The sequence below is a fragment of the Drosophila suzukii genome, chromosome 3 (assembly GCF_043229965.1).
Source record: "Drosophila suzukii chromosome 3, CBGP_Dsuzu_IsoJpt1.0, whole genome shotgun sequence".
Classification (NCBI taxonomy): Eukaryota; Metazoa; Arthropoda; class Insecta; order Diptera; family Drosophilidae; genus Drosophila; species Drosophila suzukii.
In genome coordinates, this window is record NC_092082.1 from 70843886 (window position 1) to 70861376 (window position 17491).

Sequence of the window (17491 nt, forward strand, 5' to 3'; positions counted from 1 at the left end):
GTCTACCATCCCACGCGCCTTTTTCGTGGCTTTTGAAGGTAATCAAGTTTCAAGTTCAAAACTTGCCGAGGTTCATGGCGCCGACCACCGGGAGGGGGCCACTGTTATTGTTAGGCTTTAGAAATTTCAGAAGTGTGACCCTGGCCCTGTGTCAAGAGCAGAGCGGAACAGAATGGCAAGGATCCGAGCAACTTGCGTGCGAGCTGCCTCTGGCAGGCGGTCTTGAGTTGAGTCCTCATCCCACCGAGCCTTGACTTGCAGCCACTTGTCTCCTGTCCCGACCAGGCCAACGTTCAAAGGTCAAGAGCTGGCGACAACAACGCACATGCAAGTCCGCAAGCGTTTAACAACTGGCGGCGGACAAATCAATTCCGGCTAATTACCCCGCGACATTCAGACGAATGTCAAACTGCTGTTTTATTATTATTAAATGCTATGCAATTAAAAACGCCACACAAAGCGCACACAAAAATGTGGCGGGTGAATTGAAAATGCCAAATTAATGGACAGCAAACAGCGTTCTCAGTGGAATGGAAAATGGCAAATGTGAAATGTGAAATCCGAACAACCATTTCAATGTGCATTTATGTGCAGGGATTATCCTAAGTGGAAAACAAAAGTTATACATTTATTTAAATCAACAACGCCGCAGGAAGCAAAAAACATCCCGAGGTCCTGGACAAAGGGAAAAGAATAAGGCTTTCGCCGGGATTGCGCCTTCATATCTTTGCATATTTACATTAGGTTGTTTTTTCGTTATATATTTGTATACAAATTGTTTGTTTAACTTTCGTTTTTTTTTGTTTATTGGTTTGGATGGGTGAATAGGGTGGAAAAAATCAATAGTGTATCCTTTTTTATTTACTGTATCCTGCATATGTGGGGCTTCTTGTTTGTACACATTTTCCTTTCGCCCACATTCGTTTACTCATAGGCGAACCATATTTGTTCTCAATAGGTTTAATATGGTTTATGCAAATGAAAATGCGGCATGCTTCGCTTTAAATTAAGATAACTCCGAGTGAAACTGTGTTTACTCAACATGGATACACATCTGAGATGTCGGAAATATTTATTCAGTTCACAACTCGGAAATGATAGCTGTCTGCCATGCCACGATAACTTATAAATAATGAACTCGTCTGTTTCGGTTAATTACTTAAGCCAATTCTGGAAAAGGTAGCCACCAAATCGATTGGAGCAATTCATTAAAGTATTATTTCTCATAGAGGCGACCCTTGTCGTTAATATTTTCATGGAGTACATTTCGCATTTCAATTCCATTTCCAGCCATCCATAAACCCCAACCCCTTCGACTTATCCCGCATAGAATAATAAATAAAATTGGGCCAATAAAACCATGGCCTGCGGGTGAAAAAACTCAAACGAGAAAGCAACAACAGACATTACAAACAACCCAAATAAATTAACAAACTTGTTTATAACAATTAGTTACCGAACATACTATGCATTTATAAATAACGATGTGATCAATATCCATAAAACCCAAGAACCCCAAAATAAATAAAAATGCCTGGATCTAGTTTTAGTCAACCGAAAAAGAACGCCACAAAATTTGTAAGTTTTTCTTGTACTCGATTTTTAAATTGGAATGAGCCCCTTTTCTCTCTCTATAAATAATATGTTTGTATTTACAAAAGTAGAGCAGCATTTTATTAAACTTTATCAATTACTCGTAAGTTTATTCCACCATTCAAACTATCTCAATGTAACCAGTTTGTAGTTAGTTAACCGCTCTCTGTGAAGTGTCAGTCAACAAAGTTTTTACCTTACTCAAGGGGAAATGTATCTTGCATCTACTTATGCGAATGTATCTAACTCAATCACCTCGAACATTTAACCACATGTCCATGTACAGTACAAGCTGAATGTCCAACATCCATGTATCCATCCACATCCGGACACCACACACCACAAACACACAATCCAATCCAAAGAAACCACAAAGCCACCAGACCACCAGTCCACCAGTCCACCGAAATTAATCCATCAGAGGTCACCGCGAAGCAAACTCCGCCCAATAGCTACCAATCACTAATTGCAGGCAGTCCCCGCGAATCGGGCAACAATCGGGTGGATGAGTCCCAGCTGATACTGCGCATCCACCGAGGACGACCCTGCTCCACGCCCCAGAGGACTCCCCTCTCGGTGCACTCGATGTCCTCGACGCTGAGTGTGAATAGCAATGGAGGTGGTGGTGGAGCAGGAGGCACCTCTGGCGAGGATCACTTGCAGGGAGGCGTCCCCAAGCGAGCAACCTCGATGCGGGTCTGCCGCCAGCGGCACGAGAAGGTGGCCATCAAGGTGTCCTTTCCCTCATCCGAGAATGTCCTGGACGCCACCCATCAGCCACCGCCTCCTTCGCCCCATTTTGCGGTCATCAGCAGCGCCAACGGACGACGTGCCTCCTTCAAGACCAGCCTCTTTGACATAGGCGAGACCACCTTCAATCTGGATGCAGCTGCTCCATCTGGTGACCTGGAGACAGGACTCTCCACCACCTCGCTTTCAGCCAAAAAGCGTGCCGGAAAGCGGAGCGCCAAGTTCCAGGTGAAGCGATTCCGCATGGAGACCAAGGCGGCCAAGACACTGGCCATCATCGTGGGCGGCTTCATCGTCTGCTGGCTGCCCTTCTTCACCATGTATCTGATACGGGCCTTCTGCGAGAACTGCATCCAGCCCACGGTCTTCTCGGTGCTCTTCTGGCTGGGCTACTGCAACTCGGCCATCAATCCGATGATCTATGCCCTGTTCTCCAACGAGTTTCGGATCGCCTTCAAGCGGATAGTGTGCCGATGCGTCTGCACCAGAAGTGGCTTCCGGGCCTCGGAGAATTTCCAGATGATAGCAGCCCGGGCACTGATGGCCCCAGCCACATTCCACAAGACCATATCCGGCTGTTCGGATGAAGGCGATGGAGTGGATTTTAGCTGACTAATCGGCAGCTACGAGCAGAGTCCTCTGCAGCGGAGTTCCTCGCTGCCACAGGAGGCGGAGTGCTCGACCTCGGGATCGGGACGAAGGATCCGTCGTGGAGGATTCTGCAAGGGACGCGTCCTCTAAAAAAACGGGGAGGGGGTTCGATACAATGCATTTCGCTTTTTTGATACTTTTGTAAGCACCGCCAGACGCCGACGTATCCCACTTCTCAAAACTGTCAGTATTCGCATTGAACGACGTTGTAACTGTATGGCAATAATTTTCATGTATTTACCTAGAACTAAGGCTATGTTAAACTATATATATATATATATATTACTATACATTACTATACTTACCATATGAGATACAGATACGGATCACCATGAGATACACCTGTTAGACGTAAGCAGCCCATTGTTTTCAGTTACGTTGTTTGTGTACATGTGTTAGGCGCTGAGGAAAAACTCACACGCATTAGTTAATCCAGATATATATTGAATGTATATGTATGTGTGTATCGGCAGCTGTGTAAGTCGGCTGCATTTTCAATAAAAGTAAAAAACGAACATAATGAAAAGCGAAATCCAATCAGAGTAAGAACAAAAGATAAAAACAAGTGCCGACCCAGAAGACAGAAATTGGCAAATACCACCGGGTAACTAACACAGGTATATTGACAGGAGGTCAACATTCCGTGACATTAAACAAGCACCACAAACGTTGTTCACTAAGGCGACGATTTTACACCCTCTCGATAGGTATAGGGAAAATATAGTTTTTATAAATTTAAATTTTTAGATGGTACAATATATACTTTTTAGGAAAATATAAAAATATATCTATATATATTTGATCTATCTTGATTTCAACTATAGGTAAAAATACTCTTTATTATTATACCCTTGCAGAGGAATTTAAAGACCTTTTCTCTCCCTATCGCTAGAAAATCAATTTATTTATCTAGATCTGAGGTAGTTTCTTAATCTTACGAAGAATGTCGATAGGGAAAACTTTTCTTTTTTAATACAAATAAATTATGTTGAGAGCTATTCTAGGCTATTCTTACACAAAAATAAGTAACAATACCTATTCTTAACAGTTACCATCTTAAGAATTCCCAGGAATGACATAAAACGCTGACCAGTCGGGCTCACAACTGTTATAGATTTCGAGACCCCCTCTTAATGGCAATCCAATTGAATGGGTCTTTCTCGGCCACTCCCACTTATATAAGTTGGCTGCCTGTGAGCCACATGGTCTGCTGACCATCCGAGTGGACAGTCCATAAACTCGAGGGCAGACTTAAAGCCATCGAGGCATTCTTTGGCAATAAGCCAGCTTTTAATGCGGCTGGCGGAGAAGCAACAGTGCCAGTAATGGCTCGAGTAAAATATTGCATTATTGCGCCGATTATTCATTACTCGTCGCGGGTCGAGTAATGAAAATGTATTCAGCAGTTAAACGTGCGTATGAGTAATAAATGCAAAGCGTAGCGGAGCCAACCGACATATGGGCAGGATGAGCGGGCGAGAAGGCGAGGATTATGCAAATGGTTGTGTTAATGAAATAAAGTTCGCTTTGAAGACGGCTTAAAGGCGACTACACTTCTTGATGAAGATGGGGGGGGGGGGGGGAAACACCGAAACGAGGACTACGACAACGTCGAGTGCTTGTCGCGTTTATAGCGCAACATTTGCATAATTACGCGTTTAATTTGCTAAAGTGCAGGCAGGCTGGCAAGCTGGCGAGCTGGCAAGCTGGCTCTTTTCCAGGGCTTCCAGAGCCGTGAAGTAGGCAACGAATTCCGAGGACCTGCGTGCAGCAGGGCGTATGAGCGATATTCAAGGGGAGAAGGAAAGTAGAGAAGCAGTAGAGAGAGGGAAGGGAAAAGTAAAGGACAAGTAACATACAACACCGCCGACATGTAATACCCTTTGTACTGATGTTCTCTGTCTACCCCTTTCCTTTCCCCATTTCAACAGGTTCCAAGGGCATCGGTTCGCGCTTCGAGGAGCAGCGTTTGACACTCCGAATCCATCGAGGAAGAGGCTCCAACCAGCAGGACTCCATGCACAGCAATGGGAGCACCCAGAGCACCACCACCACCCTGGGCACCCCCTCACCCGAGAGGCTATCCAAATACGCCACTCGACGACTGCATCACCACGACAAGATCAAGATCTCTGTGTCCTATCCCTCCAGCGAGAACATTAACGAGCTGGCCGGGCACGGGGATGGAGGTCACGAGCGGCGGCCATCGGGCAATGCCCTCTTTGCCGTTCACTACAATGGAGCAAATGGTCGGGAGTCCACCGAATCCCATCTCTACCGGCAACAGCAGCAACATGGAGGAGCCAGCTCCTGCTACCTGCAGGTTGGCAAGGGTCTGCCGGAGTTGGCCAGGCGGCAGAGCAACACCAGCGAGGCTGGAGGATCGGGACACTCGCGTCCGGCCAACAAGAAGATGGGCAGGCGGAACATCAAAGCTCAGGTGAAGCGCTTCCGCATGGAGACCAAGGCGGCCAAGACACTGGCCATCATCGTAGGGATGTTCATCTTCTGCTGGTGCCCCTTCTTCACCATGTACATCATCCGGCCATTCTGCCAGGACTGCGTGGATCCGCTGCTCTTCTCGGTGCTCTTCTGGCTGGGCTACTGCAACTCGGCCGTGAACCCCATGATCTATGCCCTGTTCTCGAAGGACTTCCGCTTTGCCTTCAAGCGGATCATCTGCCGGTGCTTCTGCTCCCGGCAGTCCGTCTCGCTGAAGAGTTCCCGCCGTGGATCCGACATGTCGGCCATCCGCATCCGGGCCAGGACGCCCAGCATCACGCCCAGTGCGGCCGCCCATAGTTTTGGGGACGAGAGTGAGTTGCACCACTCCGAGATGAGTAACGATCCCAGGTGACGATCGTTTGGGCCCAGCTCGAGCTCACAGAGTAGCTTGGGCGGGTTGCGCAAGACGAGTCTGAAGGTGCCCGTCTACGAGATTTGCCATCCGCTGGTGATGGAGACGGCCTGCTACTCCTATGTGGAAGCCACCACCGAGGGATCTGCCTCCTCCTCCTTGGTCGGTGGAGGCGTAGGCGGAGGGGGAGTGGCCAAGCGGACGCAGTTGTAGCCGCGGGAGCTGTTGGCGCTGCGGGGAACGGGATCGGGATCGGGATTGGGGGCGATTCCCTTGCCGGGGCAGCGGCCAAGACGCGTGGTTCGCATCGAGTACAGCGATGCCAGGGTATAGAATTTGGTAGTTAAGATGCACTGAGGAAAAATACAAATGAGATTAGGGGGGACTGCCTATTGCAGAAAAAGTTTGCCATTTTAAATGGAGATTTAATGAAAGATCTTTATTCAAGCAAGTGACATTAAACATCTTTAATGATCTTATTCAGTATTTTTATGAATACATTTCAAATTTGCATAAATACAGATTAAAAGATAATTATTAAAGAAGGGTTTATTCTCACTTTTGAAGGCGAGTGAAAATTCCGCTTATTTCAGAACTAGTTAAATATAAATTTAATAACTTATCCCATTTAAGAACATATTTAATGGAAATTTTTTGAAGATTTCTAATATTTCCTGTTACTTAATATTTTTATGAGGAGTTAAATTTAATAAAATCAAAATGATTTATTTCAAAGACTGTTTATAACAGAACAAAGTTAACAATTAATAATATTCTTAATGTATACAGAATTCCTTTTTTGCGAAGCAAGTCAACTTAAGTATGGATAAATGAAGTATCATCAGATATTGTTCTCTTTACTCTTACTTAAAAATCTCAACTATTTAAAATTTTCATATTTAAATACAGAGTTTTAATGAATGCTCTTCTTGGTTCAAGATATTGTATTTCAGAACCAGTTTAAATCCTTTTCCTTAGTGTAGACCCCAGTCACATAAAAGCTAAAATGGCAGCTTAACTGGCAACCGAGGCAATCCTTTGACTTGAAAGGAAGCAGGATGGACAGGATGCAACCGCTCCGCTTTCGGATTTGGTCTTGCTTTGAGCAACTGCCTCCGTAAGCCAGCCATTGTGCATTGTACATAGTTATCAGGGGAAGCCTGCTCCGACCCACATTCTAACCTAAGATGGCCAAGTGGCGACGAGTTGTGTATATATATAGTCTAGCTAGGATATCACTGGCACTTGAGAGTTGTACCTTTTAACTTCCGCATGAATATTGATATCTGGTTGTTACCAACTAAGGAGAAACCAAATTGTTGCTAAACGCAAATAAAACATTACCCAGTGCTAAATAAAACTTGTAACTAGTAAAGTGTTAATGTTGTAATCTTTAGGCCCGAAGAGATTATTCTGAGATATATCTGTGTCATGAATACCCTACATGTTAAATGCAATAAACGAACCCTTTGCCTACCGAAAACCTAATGTACGCATAATGGCATATGCATATACTATACCAATATACGATCCTCAAGTTAAACGTTTTGTGTGCTACAAATAAAGGAAGTTTCATTTATTCGGCAACTTAAACCGAGAGTTTCTTTGAGTTTTCCTGACTCTCAAGGAAGGGGCTTTGAGAGGGGCTGAGATGGACAAGAACCATGGTTTTAATTAAGCGGAAGTACGCGCTACAAAGTCGCCAAAAACAAAAAAGCAGAAGGTGAGTGCGATAAAAGAGTTGCAGCATAAAGAAATTGCCGGGCTGCGAGCAACAAAGGCCAAATTAAAAGCTGGAATGCCCGCGGCACTTCCGCTAACTGAATTAAAGGCTGAAGTGAGCATGGTACAGTGCGGAACATAGCTGGATGAGTCTCGAAATTCAAGCATGTATACCCAAACACTTTGGCTAAAAACACATTCCCTTAGATTGATCCCCCCTGCGGCCACATAAAATAGACAACAGTAAATGAGTCGACCGACTAATTTATGCCCCGAATAGAGAATCTCACTAACTAAGCAACTTTTCCACTCCCCGGAAAATCCAATTTATTTGTTTCACTTTTCGCAAAACAAGAAAGTGTTTTATTTGATGGAAATCAATTGATAAGACGCATTAACTTGGAGCTAAAGTTTCACAACCTCCATTAAATTAGCGGAGGAGGGAGGCCATCGGCTAAAGTCGATTGTTACATTACCGGCTATACCCAAAAGTTTTGCTATTAACCGTAACAAGACACACCAAGATCCCTGTAGAGATTCATTTTGCAGGCTTAATTAATCAAAGTGAATTTAATTTTCGATACCTCTCACCTGTGTTTTGCTTTTAAGAGGGCCAAGGAAAACAATTTGAGCCTGCACTCCGGAATTCGGGCAATTCGCCAAAGTTCGCCATGAAATATCGCCATGTATACATGGCAAATTTGCATAAATATAGGAAAAAGTTAAGGGGCCCCGAAGCAAGGTAGTTGATAATTGGGCTAGAAAGAGGTAGAACAAACTGGTTGGACGGCATAAATTACAAAAGTTTGTGATTTCATTATGTAAACCACATATAAACACAAGACAAACAGCCAGTTTGTACTCCTTTAAATGCTCCTCTGTGTTCGGGCCAACTTTGAGGGAATCGATGGTATATGTATAGGTAGGTATCCAGGTTCACAGATTTAACCAAAAGGCAGTGAAGCGTGTACTGTCTGACCAGCTGTCTGAGTGCTTTTGGCTTTCGCCCTTTGTTTGCAGTCCGAGGTGCAGATAGATGGACAGTGGATACTGAAGGTTCGGTGCTGAACGGTGCTAAGGGCAGGCAAATTCCTAACGCTATGCGGCAATCGATAGAGCAAACATTCCAATTCCAGACCAGAAAAACATCCGCGGGGAAAATGTGGGGGGAGACACTTTAAAGCAATGTCCAAGCTCAAGACTTAAGAGATTTCAGGCCTTAATCAAGATGATTTTGTTAACTGACCCGAATAAATCTTTAAAATTACGGGGTTTATTTTATAGCCATTTATAACAATATATATAATGAAAATCTATCCCCAACAAATTAAAGTTTAAATACACATAATCTATTATATTTTAAAAGATCCTTGGAAATATATATTTTTCAAAGTAAAATCAGTACCTAAACTACCTATATTAAAAGGATTTTAGTATTTTAAATTTTTTATTTAAGTCAAGCAATCTTTTCAATAAAATATTTAATTCCTAAGCGTAGGGTTCCTGAAATTCTAGAAACCTAAATAGTTTCTTAACAGCATGTGACCACCTATTATATAAATATGGCTTTTCTTTGAGTTTGCCAAGTTTTTTCCTGCCCCTTGGTCGATTTTGCATCAACCACTGTTGGCCAGGAAAAACAGGCAGCAGCAAAAACAAATAAGTCAGCTTGCAAAACTATAAAGCGGATTGACAAATGGAGCGGAAATAAAAACGTAAGTTCGAGTGTTCGCCAGATCGGGACAGAGAATACGAGTAGACATTGCCAAGAAGCACAGTTGGCAAAGACTTGTTGGGAATCGAAGAAGTGAAGACAGCTTAGCGGGCTGCAAACTCAGCGAACTGTTTACACACTCTTACGGGCCAAAAGTTTCCCATTTGGCCGGTCTGGAAATGTATCGAACATTGTTATCTGGGCGAATGGTTCTGGGCTTTAAGCTGCTCCTTCTGGCCTTGTTAAGTGCAAAACTTTGACAAGTTGTTAGTTAACATTTTACGATAACTCGAAAAAGTTCCAAATCGCTGAAATAACGAATTGTTTAAAAGTAAACGCCTATTAAATTCCACCCACAGCCTCTGAAATGTGTGTGTGTGTCTCAAACTCTTTACCATTAGCTAAACAAAGCTATTGGCTTTCTTTTTAGCCAAAATAGAAGGACTCGCACTTAATTGCGGCTCCCCAAGCCAAAAAACCGAGTGGTGACAATTTGCGCAACGCGTTAATTCCATTAATTTACGGCTAATTGTTATGGTCGCCTGAAGTGCAATCAACGGACAGGCCCGCAGGACGAGTGTTTGGTATCCAAAATGAGAAGGGGAAAAAAAGGGAATACCATAATACCCAGCACGCACAGAGGGCGAAAAAACAATTTTTGCAACCCACAGACAGTCGGCGGAGCTGGCCCCTTGGGGAAAAAGTCCGGTGGTGACGCGTTTAACGAACAAACCGTCGAGTCCTGGCATCCACAGGACCCTCGTGCGGTCGCCAACCTGTCAGCCAAGTAAGTGCCACCTGCCAACTGCCACCTGGCCGGCCATTTTGCAGTTCAATAACCCATTTCCTCTGCGCCGATTGGCGTTTGGTGACTCTCGACTGCCTCCAAAGAACAAAAATAACAGCCAAAATTTCAACTTGGAGCTTGCTTTCAAGCGGCCAATCCACAAAAATGGCTAACAATTTGCTTTTATGGCTAAACAAAAAAAAGAAGCGAAGTATATCCTTGAGCCAGAACACTTTTTTTTTTCTGCCTGCTTTAAGTCGATTTCCGCCTGCTATTTTCTTCGATATTCTCCCATTTTCGTTTCGGATTTGTGTCACTCGATAAGTTGTTTAGTTATTGTTGCTGATAATTTGTTGACGGAAGCAGACGTTCCGCTCAATTCAATAACTTATTTGGCTCGATTCAATTATGATCCGTCAAAGGTTGGTTGAACTAAATGCTGACGGGAACTGGATTTCGCCCAAAGTAATCTTATTTCGCAAATTGAATCATTGATTTGGAGCAACTTGGTATTCAAGTAAGTATGTTGATGGGAAAAATACACCCCTCTTGGTGGTTTTAGCTTAAACGCAGAAAAATTAAATGGTGCCTGCGGTCATTTGTATATGGAGAAACTTATAAGGGACGAATTTAGCTGGAAAATAAGAAAGAAAAAGAATACAAAAGTTTTTTATCCAATTAGCTAGGTTACCTCAAGCACTTTGTGTGAAGTTGGCCAGCTTTAAGAAAAGGTCAGTCCTAAGCTCTATTTGTTTATATAAATACCGCCTCAGGAAATTTTCAAGTATTTTAAAAGATTATTATTTAAAGGGAAACATTTAGATATATGTATGCTATAATTACAATTAATATACCTGCTACATATCAGTAGAAAACCCTTTACATTTTTATATAATATTTTTAAAGATAAAATTTGCATACACTTATGCTATATGTCTCTAGAAAACTATATAATAAATGAATTTTAAAGTGAAACCATTATATTTTTCTTCAACGGTCACCTTAGCCATTTAAAGACATCATTTTCTTAGTCAAATAAATTTTAAATCTGAAAATGGTTAAAATAAATGTCACCTAGCTGTTGCATTGAGGGACAATAGATGACAAGACCGCCATTAAAGCTCATTTGGCGGACATTATCCGGAAGTTTACTGCCAGAAAGGGCACAAAGAACGCAATTCGACTGGTCTATTGTTTGTCGAGTGTTTGCGATGCACAGATTTATGACCTCCCCATAAATCGCATTTGGGGACCAGAAACGGGGCTCTCGGAAAATGTCGAGAGCAGATGGACCTCGCCCACCTGTGCACAGATTTCATGTTTTTATGACAGTATTCTCTGGTGGCCATTTAAATCTTGGGCGTAAAATTCATTTATTTTTCACCAAACTTTAATCCTATATGCTTTACTTAAAGCTAGCAATGGAGCGTGCCAGATTGTGAGCTACATAAAGAAATATTTCAATGAAATCAATTTTGGGCATGCCATTTATTTATACTTTTCAGCTCGCCATCTATCATTCCCTTGGCTCTGCCTCGAATATTGCATTGACCTCACATCAATTCATATCCATTCATACAAAATGCCATCAACTTTTATTCAATCAAATTGAATGCGTTGTTCTGGAATACTTGAACTTAAGGCAAACTTCCTGGAAATGTTTTTGGCAATGCGAATTGTTCGTGGCTTAAATTGTTATACGCAGGGCTGCGGCCAAAGATCTCATTTCATTATTGGGTGAAGGGAGGTATATTTTCATTCTCAACTCAGATCAAGCAGAGCCTTTTCAGAAGTCGGTCAATAGTCTGGGTTGGCACGGGCTGTAAGTATTTTTCCCACGCCCACGCCCACTTACTTTCACCGCCGCCCACCCGTGGCCACTCGAGTGGTTTTTGAATGCGAAATGACTGAGCAACAATCTCCCGGGCTTTCCTAAATGTCAGCCCACAATTGAGCGGGAAGAGTTCTTGCCACTGACAGCAGCAAGATAAACAGAGGCCCTGCCGCCTGGTTAAGCTGCTACACAGCAAGAAATTTCACCCCATTCAAAAGGAATTTTTTTGAATTAAAAAAATCGTGACTTTGTGGCTTTTTAATGTTTAGGCATTTCCTTGCTTACCATATCAATATAACTTTTATTAAGGGGAACTCATTTTCAAAAGATAGACTTTTTATTCCTGAAACTTTTTTAAACGTTATACACTCAGAAAAATACGGATGCTTTTTATTTTTTTTTGTGACTTTGTTAAAGTATTTTATTATCAGTATATGGCAATATAAATGCAATATTTTTATTTTAACAAGGAAAGGATTATATTCCCTTTTTTTGTGATTTTGCTTAAGGACTTTATTATCAGTAGATGGCAATATAATTTAATTATTATCATTATGATAAATATTCATTAAATAATAAGACAGAATACTACCAAAAATGTAATAGTTTTTTTGTCATTAATTTAACTTTTTGTTTTCAGTGAAAAAGTATTAGCATAAGCATTTATAAAGTTAAATCAGTTGAAAGTGACCTTGTCTCCTGGGACCCCTTATTTTCTCCCAGTGCAACTGCCTGCTGCTGGCTACCGAATACCAGGATGGCATTAAACAGTTGCATGCCGCTCAACGTGGCCATATCGCTTTCGCGAGTTTTTGTCGCAGTTTTTGCCAAAACGAAAATTACACGGCCCAGAGTGCCACCACCCACTGGTTCTGCCGCCCCCTGCCCCACCCACTCTTACAGCCACCCACTTCCCACCCACCCAGGCGATTCCGGTTCGATGTGCAGTTAGGCAAGGTTCTGGCCATCGTTGTTGCTGGGGCAATGGCACAAAAAATGCGGCAATCTCAAAGTTGGCAGTTGCGGCTTTTTGTGTTCTGCTGGCGGAAGCATGACAAGCCTGCAAGTATACTTCACTTTTTACGCCGCAATGAGGGGAACAATTCAAGTGGGTCGCAAGTTTTTGGCCCAAATGAAGTTGTTTTTGTTGTTGTTGCTGCCAAGCAGGCTAAAACAAGGCGACGTGAAATGAGTGCTAATAAGTTTCGGCCATAAATCAATTGGCAGGCCCACAAAAGTTGGCAATTATGCGCAGTTTATCAAAGTTAACCAGAGCGCATTCGTATAATTTGTAATTTCTGTTTTGCTTGCACTACTTGAAAGGAAAAGTAGAAATTGCTAACAAGCTTTAAGTTTGAAAAAATACTTTCATTTCAGCAGAAAACAAGATTTTTTTCGTAATCACTGAATTACCAGGAAGTCCATGCTGACGATGTGATTGATAAAAGAAATCAGAAGTTCACAGGCACCCACGCGATTCGAGCCAATGACGCAAATCACCGAAAGATGTCTGGCTGTCTGGCTGTTTGGACGATCTGGAGGAGCCACGTGGCCACCCTGGAGCAACAGAGAATTGGTAAACTTATCACGCAATTAGAGGACCCACACCTGGCCATAATTTATGGCCAAGCACAAAAAGGTAAGCAAGGCAAAAATTAAAAGCCTGCCAAGGGGAAAAGTAAAAACAGTAAGAGAAAACAACAGTATTATGCACGGCTATGGTGGAAACTTGAAAAATGATGTGTACGTTTTTGTACTACTACCTCCAAGGTAACCTTATTGTTTTTTTTTGGTCTCAGTAGCTTAAACTTTGCACTTTGGTGGCCAATACACAGCCACATGAACCGCAGAAGCTCGGATAAGATTAATGCGTTACAATAAAAGATGATTTGTTTTTTGGGGCTGCCTGTTAACAAGAATGCCCGGCGGTGTGAAAAGTCAACAACTGGCATAGAAAAGCCAGGACAAGTCAGGGCATCACATTTCCCAGGTGTCCTACTCCAGGTGTTCGGCGTACGGCGTACACCCATGCGTATACGTGTTCCTGGGGGCTTAGTGAGCTGCATGCAAATTGGCTTTCTTGTGGTTTCGATGATTGGTGTTTAGGCTTCTGACTTGAAGCCCGAGCCCCCGAAAAACCTGGCCGGAACGAAATTGAGCCATTTTGTGTGAACGAGCTGGGCAAATAAGGTAATAAATAACCCGGAACCGAAAGTGGATCTTGAGCTGCTAGCCCCGTTTCCCCCTTAAGTGTCACTTATGGGCTTTACTCAACGCCTTGGGTTTATTGCCTCAAAAGGGAATCAAGTGTCGTATAGAAGTATTGGCTTTGAAATAATTGGGCTTTGTGTGTATTTACCTTAACTAATGATTCAGCTTAAAGCAGGTTTTTGGGGCTTCTGTAATCTTAAAGGATAAATTGCTTCAATTTAGTTTCAGCAGCTATGAGTCAACAAGGTCAACTGCTGATGCGTAGAAGTTTCTTATAGTAGTACACCAAAAAAAAGGGCTCGTTTATATGGCTGCTCCGCCTTGTTTTCCCGATGACTCATCTTAAATTGTCGCCATATCAACAGGTTGCCGGATGGATGACGAAATTCAAGGCAAGACGAAGGATGGCTGGGAACTTGCGTCATCTGTTCCTGGGGGAGAAAGGGGGCTGTGTGGGCGCTTCCCAGCTTCAATAATAATCTGCAGTGCTCATAAATGGTGAATCCCCATGAATCGAGCAAATAGATAAAACGGTCTGGTCTCCCTCGACGGCTGCCTCGTGCCGCGGCAGACATTTATGCAAATGGGCGTCTTCTGCTCTATGAATAGCACGGCTACAGAGCCTTTGCCGAGGACAATACATTCAATTATCAAGGACTGCGCCAAGACAAGGCCTTGGCTGTGTACACTCCACATTTTCCACAGGCTGTCCCTGTCACAGACATTGGCTCTTTACTCAAATGACTTTGGTTCTGGTGCAACTGCTGGGATTGTGACAGCCGTACTCAAAGTCCTTGCCTGTTAACACCAATTACAGGACATGACAGGGTGAAGCTGGAACAAGTAGTTCCGGCGCCTACAGATTTCTGTCTGCTACCAACACAATTTATGAAAACATTCAGTAAGCCCCCATCCATCCAAAAAAAATAAACATTTCTGCCCCCTTGGCGTCAATGGTCTATGCGTAAATTGCACGCTGAAGATGGGAATTTCGGGCTGATAAGGGATCAGGCGAATAAACTGGAACAAATTGTTGCCAGACCAACTGGCGGCAGGCAGCCGATAAGTCGCCTAATGTTGGCCTGCAGTATTTATGGCATATTCGAAGGCTTTCAATCGGGATCCCGGGCTTAGCACTTCGAGATTGCCCGACTTTGTGTACAGCTTTTTCTTAAAGTAAAAACAAAACGGAAAAAAGGGATGGGGACCTATTTATAAGGATTTACAACGAACTGGGAAATATATAGTAGGACCAATTTCATAAGGGTTATTTATTGATGTTGGGAATAAGAAAGTTTTTCTAAGCAGTTTCAGCCCTTAGGAACCATTTACTATAAGTAAGACTTTTCTAAATACAATTTTAGTAACGTGATCTTTTTATTGAAATTTTAGAGGTAGGAGTGCTATACAAATTACGAAAGTTTTAAAGTGTCTTTAAAATATCACTTAAGGTTTCTAAAAATATACAGTGATTAAAGGATAGTTCTCATTGTGAATAAACTCATTAAACTGATGAGTTAAAAATATAATGTTGCATACTTTTAAACACCTAAGAATACATTTTAAAGTGTTTTCAAATCCCTAGGGATTTGAGTGGTTCCCTCGATAAGTTGATTTCGGTTTCTTTAAATGTGAGGGTCATTGACTCTTCTTGAGATGTCTCCTTCGGTGCATTTAACACACTTTATTTCTTATATTAAAACACCCCCAGAAGGGTATAACAAGACCCATCCAACCGTTCAAAGTCGATCCCCAGGCGTCTTATGAGTTTTTTCCGCTTCTGGTTAGCTGGCCACCCAAGGCGCCGCCTGCGCTCGTAAATGTTTTGGTCATTAGCCATGGCGTGAAAACCAATAAACGCGACGGTCCTATAGAAATAAAGACGGGAAAAACAAAAACACAGAAAAACCAGAGGGACCAGGCATACAAAAATTGCAATCAAATCAAAAACTACAAAACAAGAGCAAAATGCCTTTATGATATGGCCATAAAAGCCGACCACGCTGTCCCAACAATGGGCCAATTTGCGGCGCTCAATAAAAATAATAAAAATGTTGCAACTTTTGTTAAAGCCAACCATTTACTCTGTCTGTGTAAGCTCTTTAGTCACTTGTTTGTCTGTCTGTTTGTTTGCCTGTCTCATATTTTTTTCTATTGCGGCACGTTTATGAGTTATCATCAGGGGCAGTGGAGTGCTGTTCAAATGGGTATTGTGGTTAGATGGCCAGCTGCCACGCCCACTGCCTCGCGGGGGGCGGCTTTAATAACAAACCTTTGATTTATCGTGTATTTAATGTGGTTTTGTCTCGCTATCTGTCTGACCGAGTGCGTTCTTCGGGTTTGATGATATACCCGAGACTTTGGTCAAAACGCAGCACGATGTGACAGGTGTAAAGGTATTGCCGAACGTTGACAAACCATAAATCATTTAGCCGAACCCGCAAGCTGTCAAAGAACTGTGGTATTATTTAAACGTAATTCAATATTCTCTCATCGAATTTCATATTTCCTGGAACTTTTTAATATATTCAATAATAACCAACCATCGCTTTCACTTAATGGCTTGCCGAAAGTGCTTTTCCAATGAATTTCCCTGGCAAACGAGTAGGCCACATATTAAATGTAAAAGTTTGACGCCATTTAATTCAGTTCTCTGCCAGGCTTTTCACACTTCAGAGCGCCTGCACTCGTACGACTTGCCACATCGCACATACGCCCCATTGCCCATTACGCATTCGCCCAGTGGTAATCATTTCTGTAAACTGTTTTCGATCTCCACCCATTCGAGGCGCGTCGGAAGGGAAACCTTTTCGTCCTTTCGTGGTCCACACAAGCAAACCCAAGCCATGTCCTGGGAGCGGAATACAAATGGCTGTCCTGGGCAACTTGACTTGACTTGTCTGTCAGGCGGCAAAACAAATGGCGGAGTCCCCAAAGCCACAGAGAAACTATTTATAAGCTTGGGGGCAAGCAAAGTCGGGATCCGGGATAGCCAGTCCGAATAGATGGATGGATCTTTGACGGTTGTCCATCGCTTTTATTGGCAACATATTCGAGCGCATTGTCTGCATCTGTGGTGCGTCGTCGCCTTGATTAATCGACATGCGGACATTGAATTTTTGCAGCGCCAGCAAAAGGAATCTCGACCAACACTGCTGGCATAATTCCACGTGCCTGTCGCGTTCCAAAGTTTTCTCGCCTAATTGGCAGAAACTTTCTCCAAGGAATTGCACTTGCCAAAACATTATATATTATTATATTTCGAGATATATTAAATATTTTTGCCTTAAACGAAAATTTAAAAATTTATTTTAATAAGAAATGATTTGCTTTATTTTCAGTAAGAATATATAGAATATTCAGAAAGAATAT

At 42.7% G+C, this 17491-nt stretch overlaps 1 protein-coding gene across 2 annotated transcripts in view; it reads left to right on the plus strand.

Annotated features, from left to right (window-relative positions):
- The window catches only part of Oamb (Octopamine receptor in mushroom bodies), a 30514-nt gene extending 23066 nt beyond the window's left edge, over positions 1-7448 (plus strand). Inside the window, exon 7 of one of the 2 annotated variants that reach the window (XM_065865742.2) lies at positions 4926-7448. In XM_065865742.2, coding sequence (XP_065721814.2) covers positions 4926-5851 — 926 coding nt within the window. In that variant the 3' untranslated portion in view covers positions 5852-7448. Of the gene's footprint in view, positions 1-2065; positions 3713-4925 lie in introns of those variants that run through there. The other variant, XM_065865743.2, reaches the window with a different exon arrangement.
- Positions 7449-17491: the final 10043 nt, after the last annotated feature.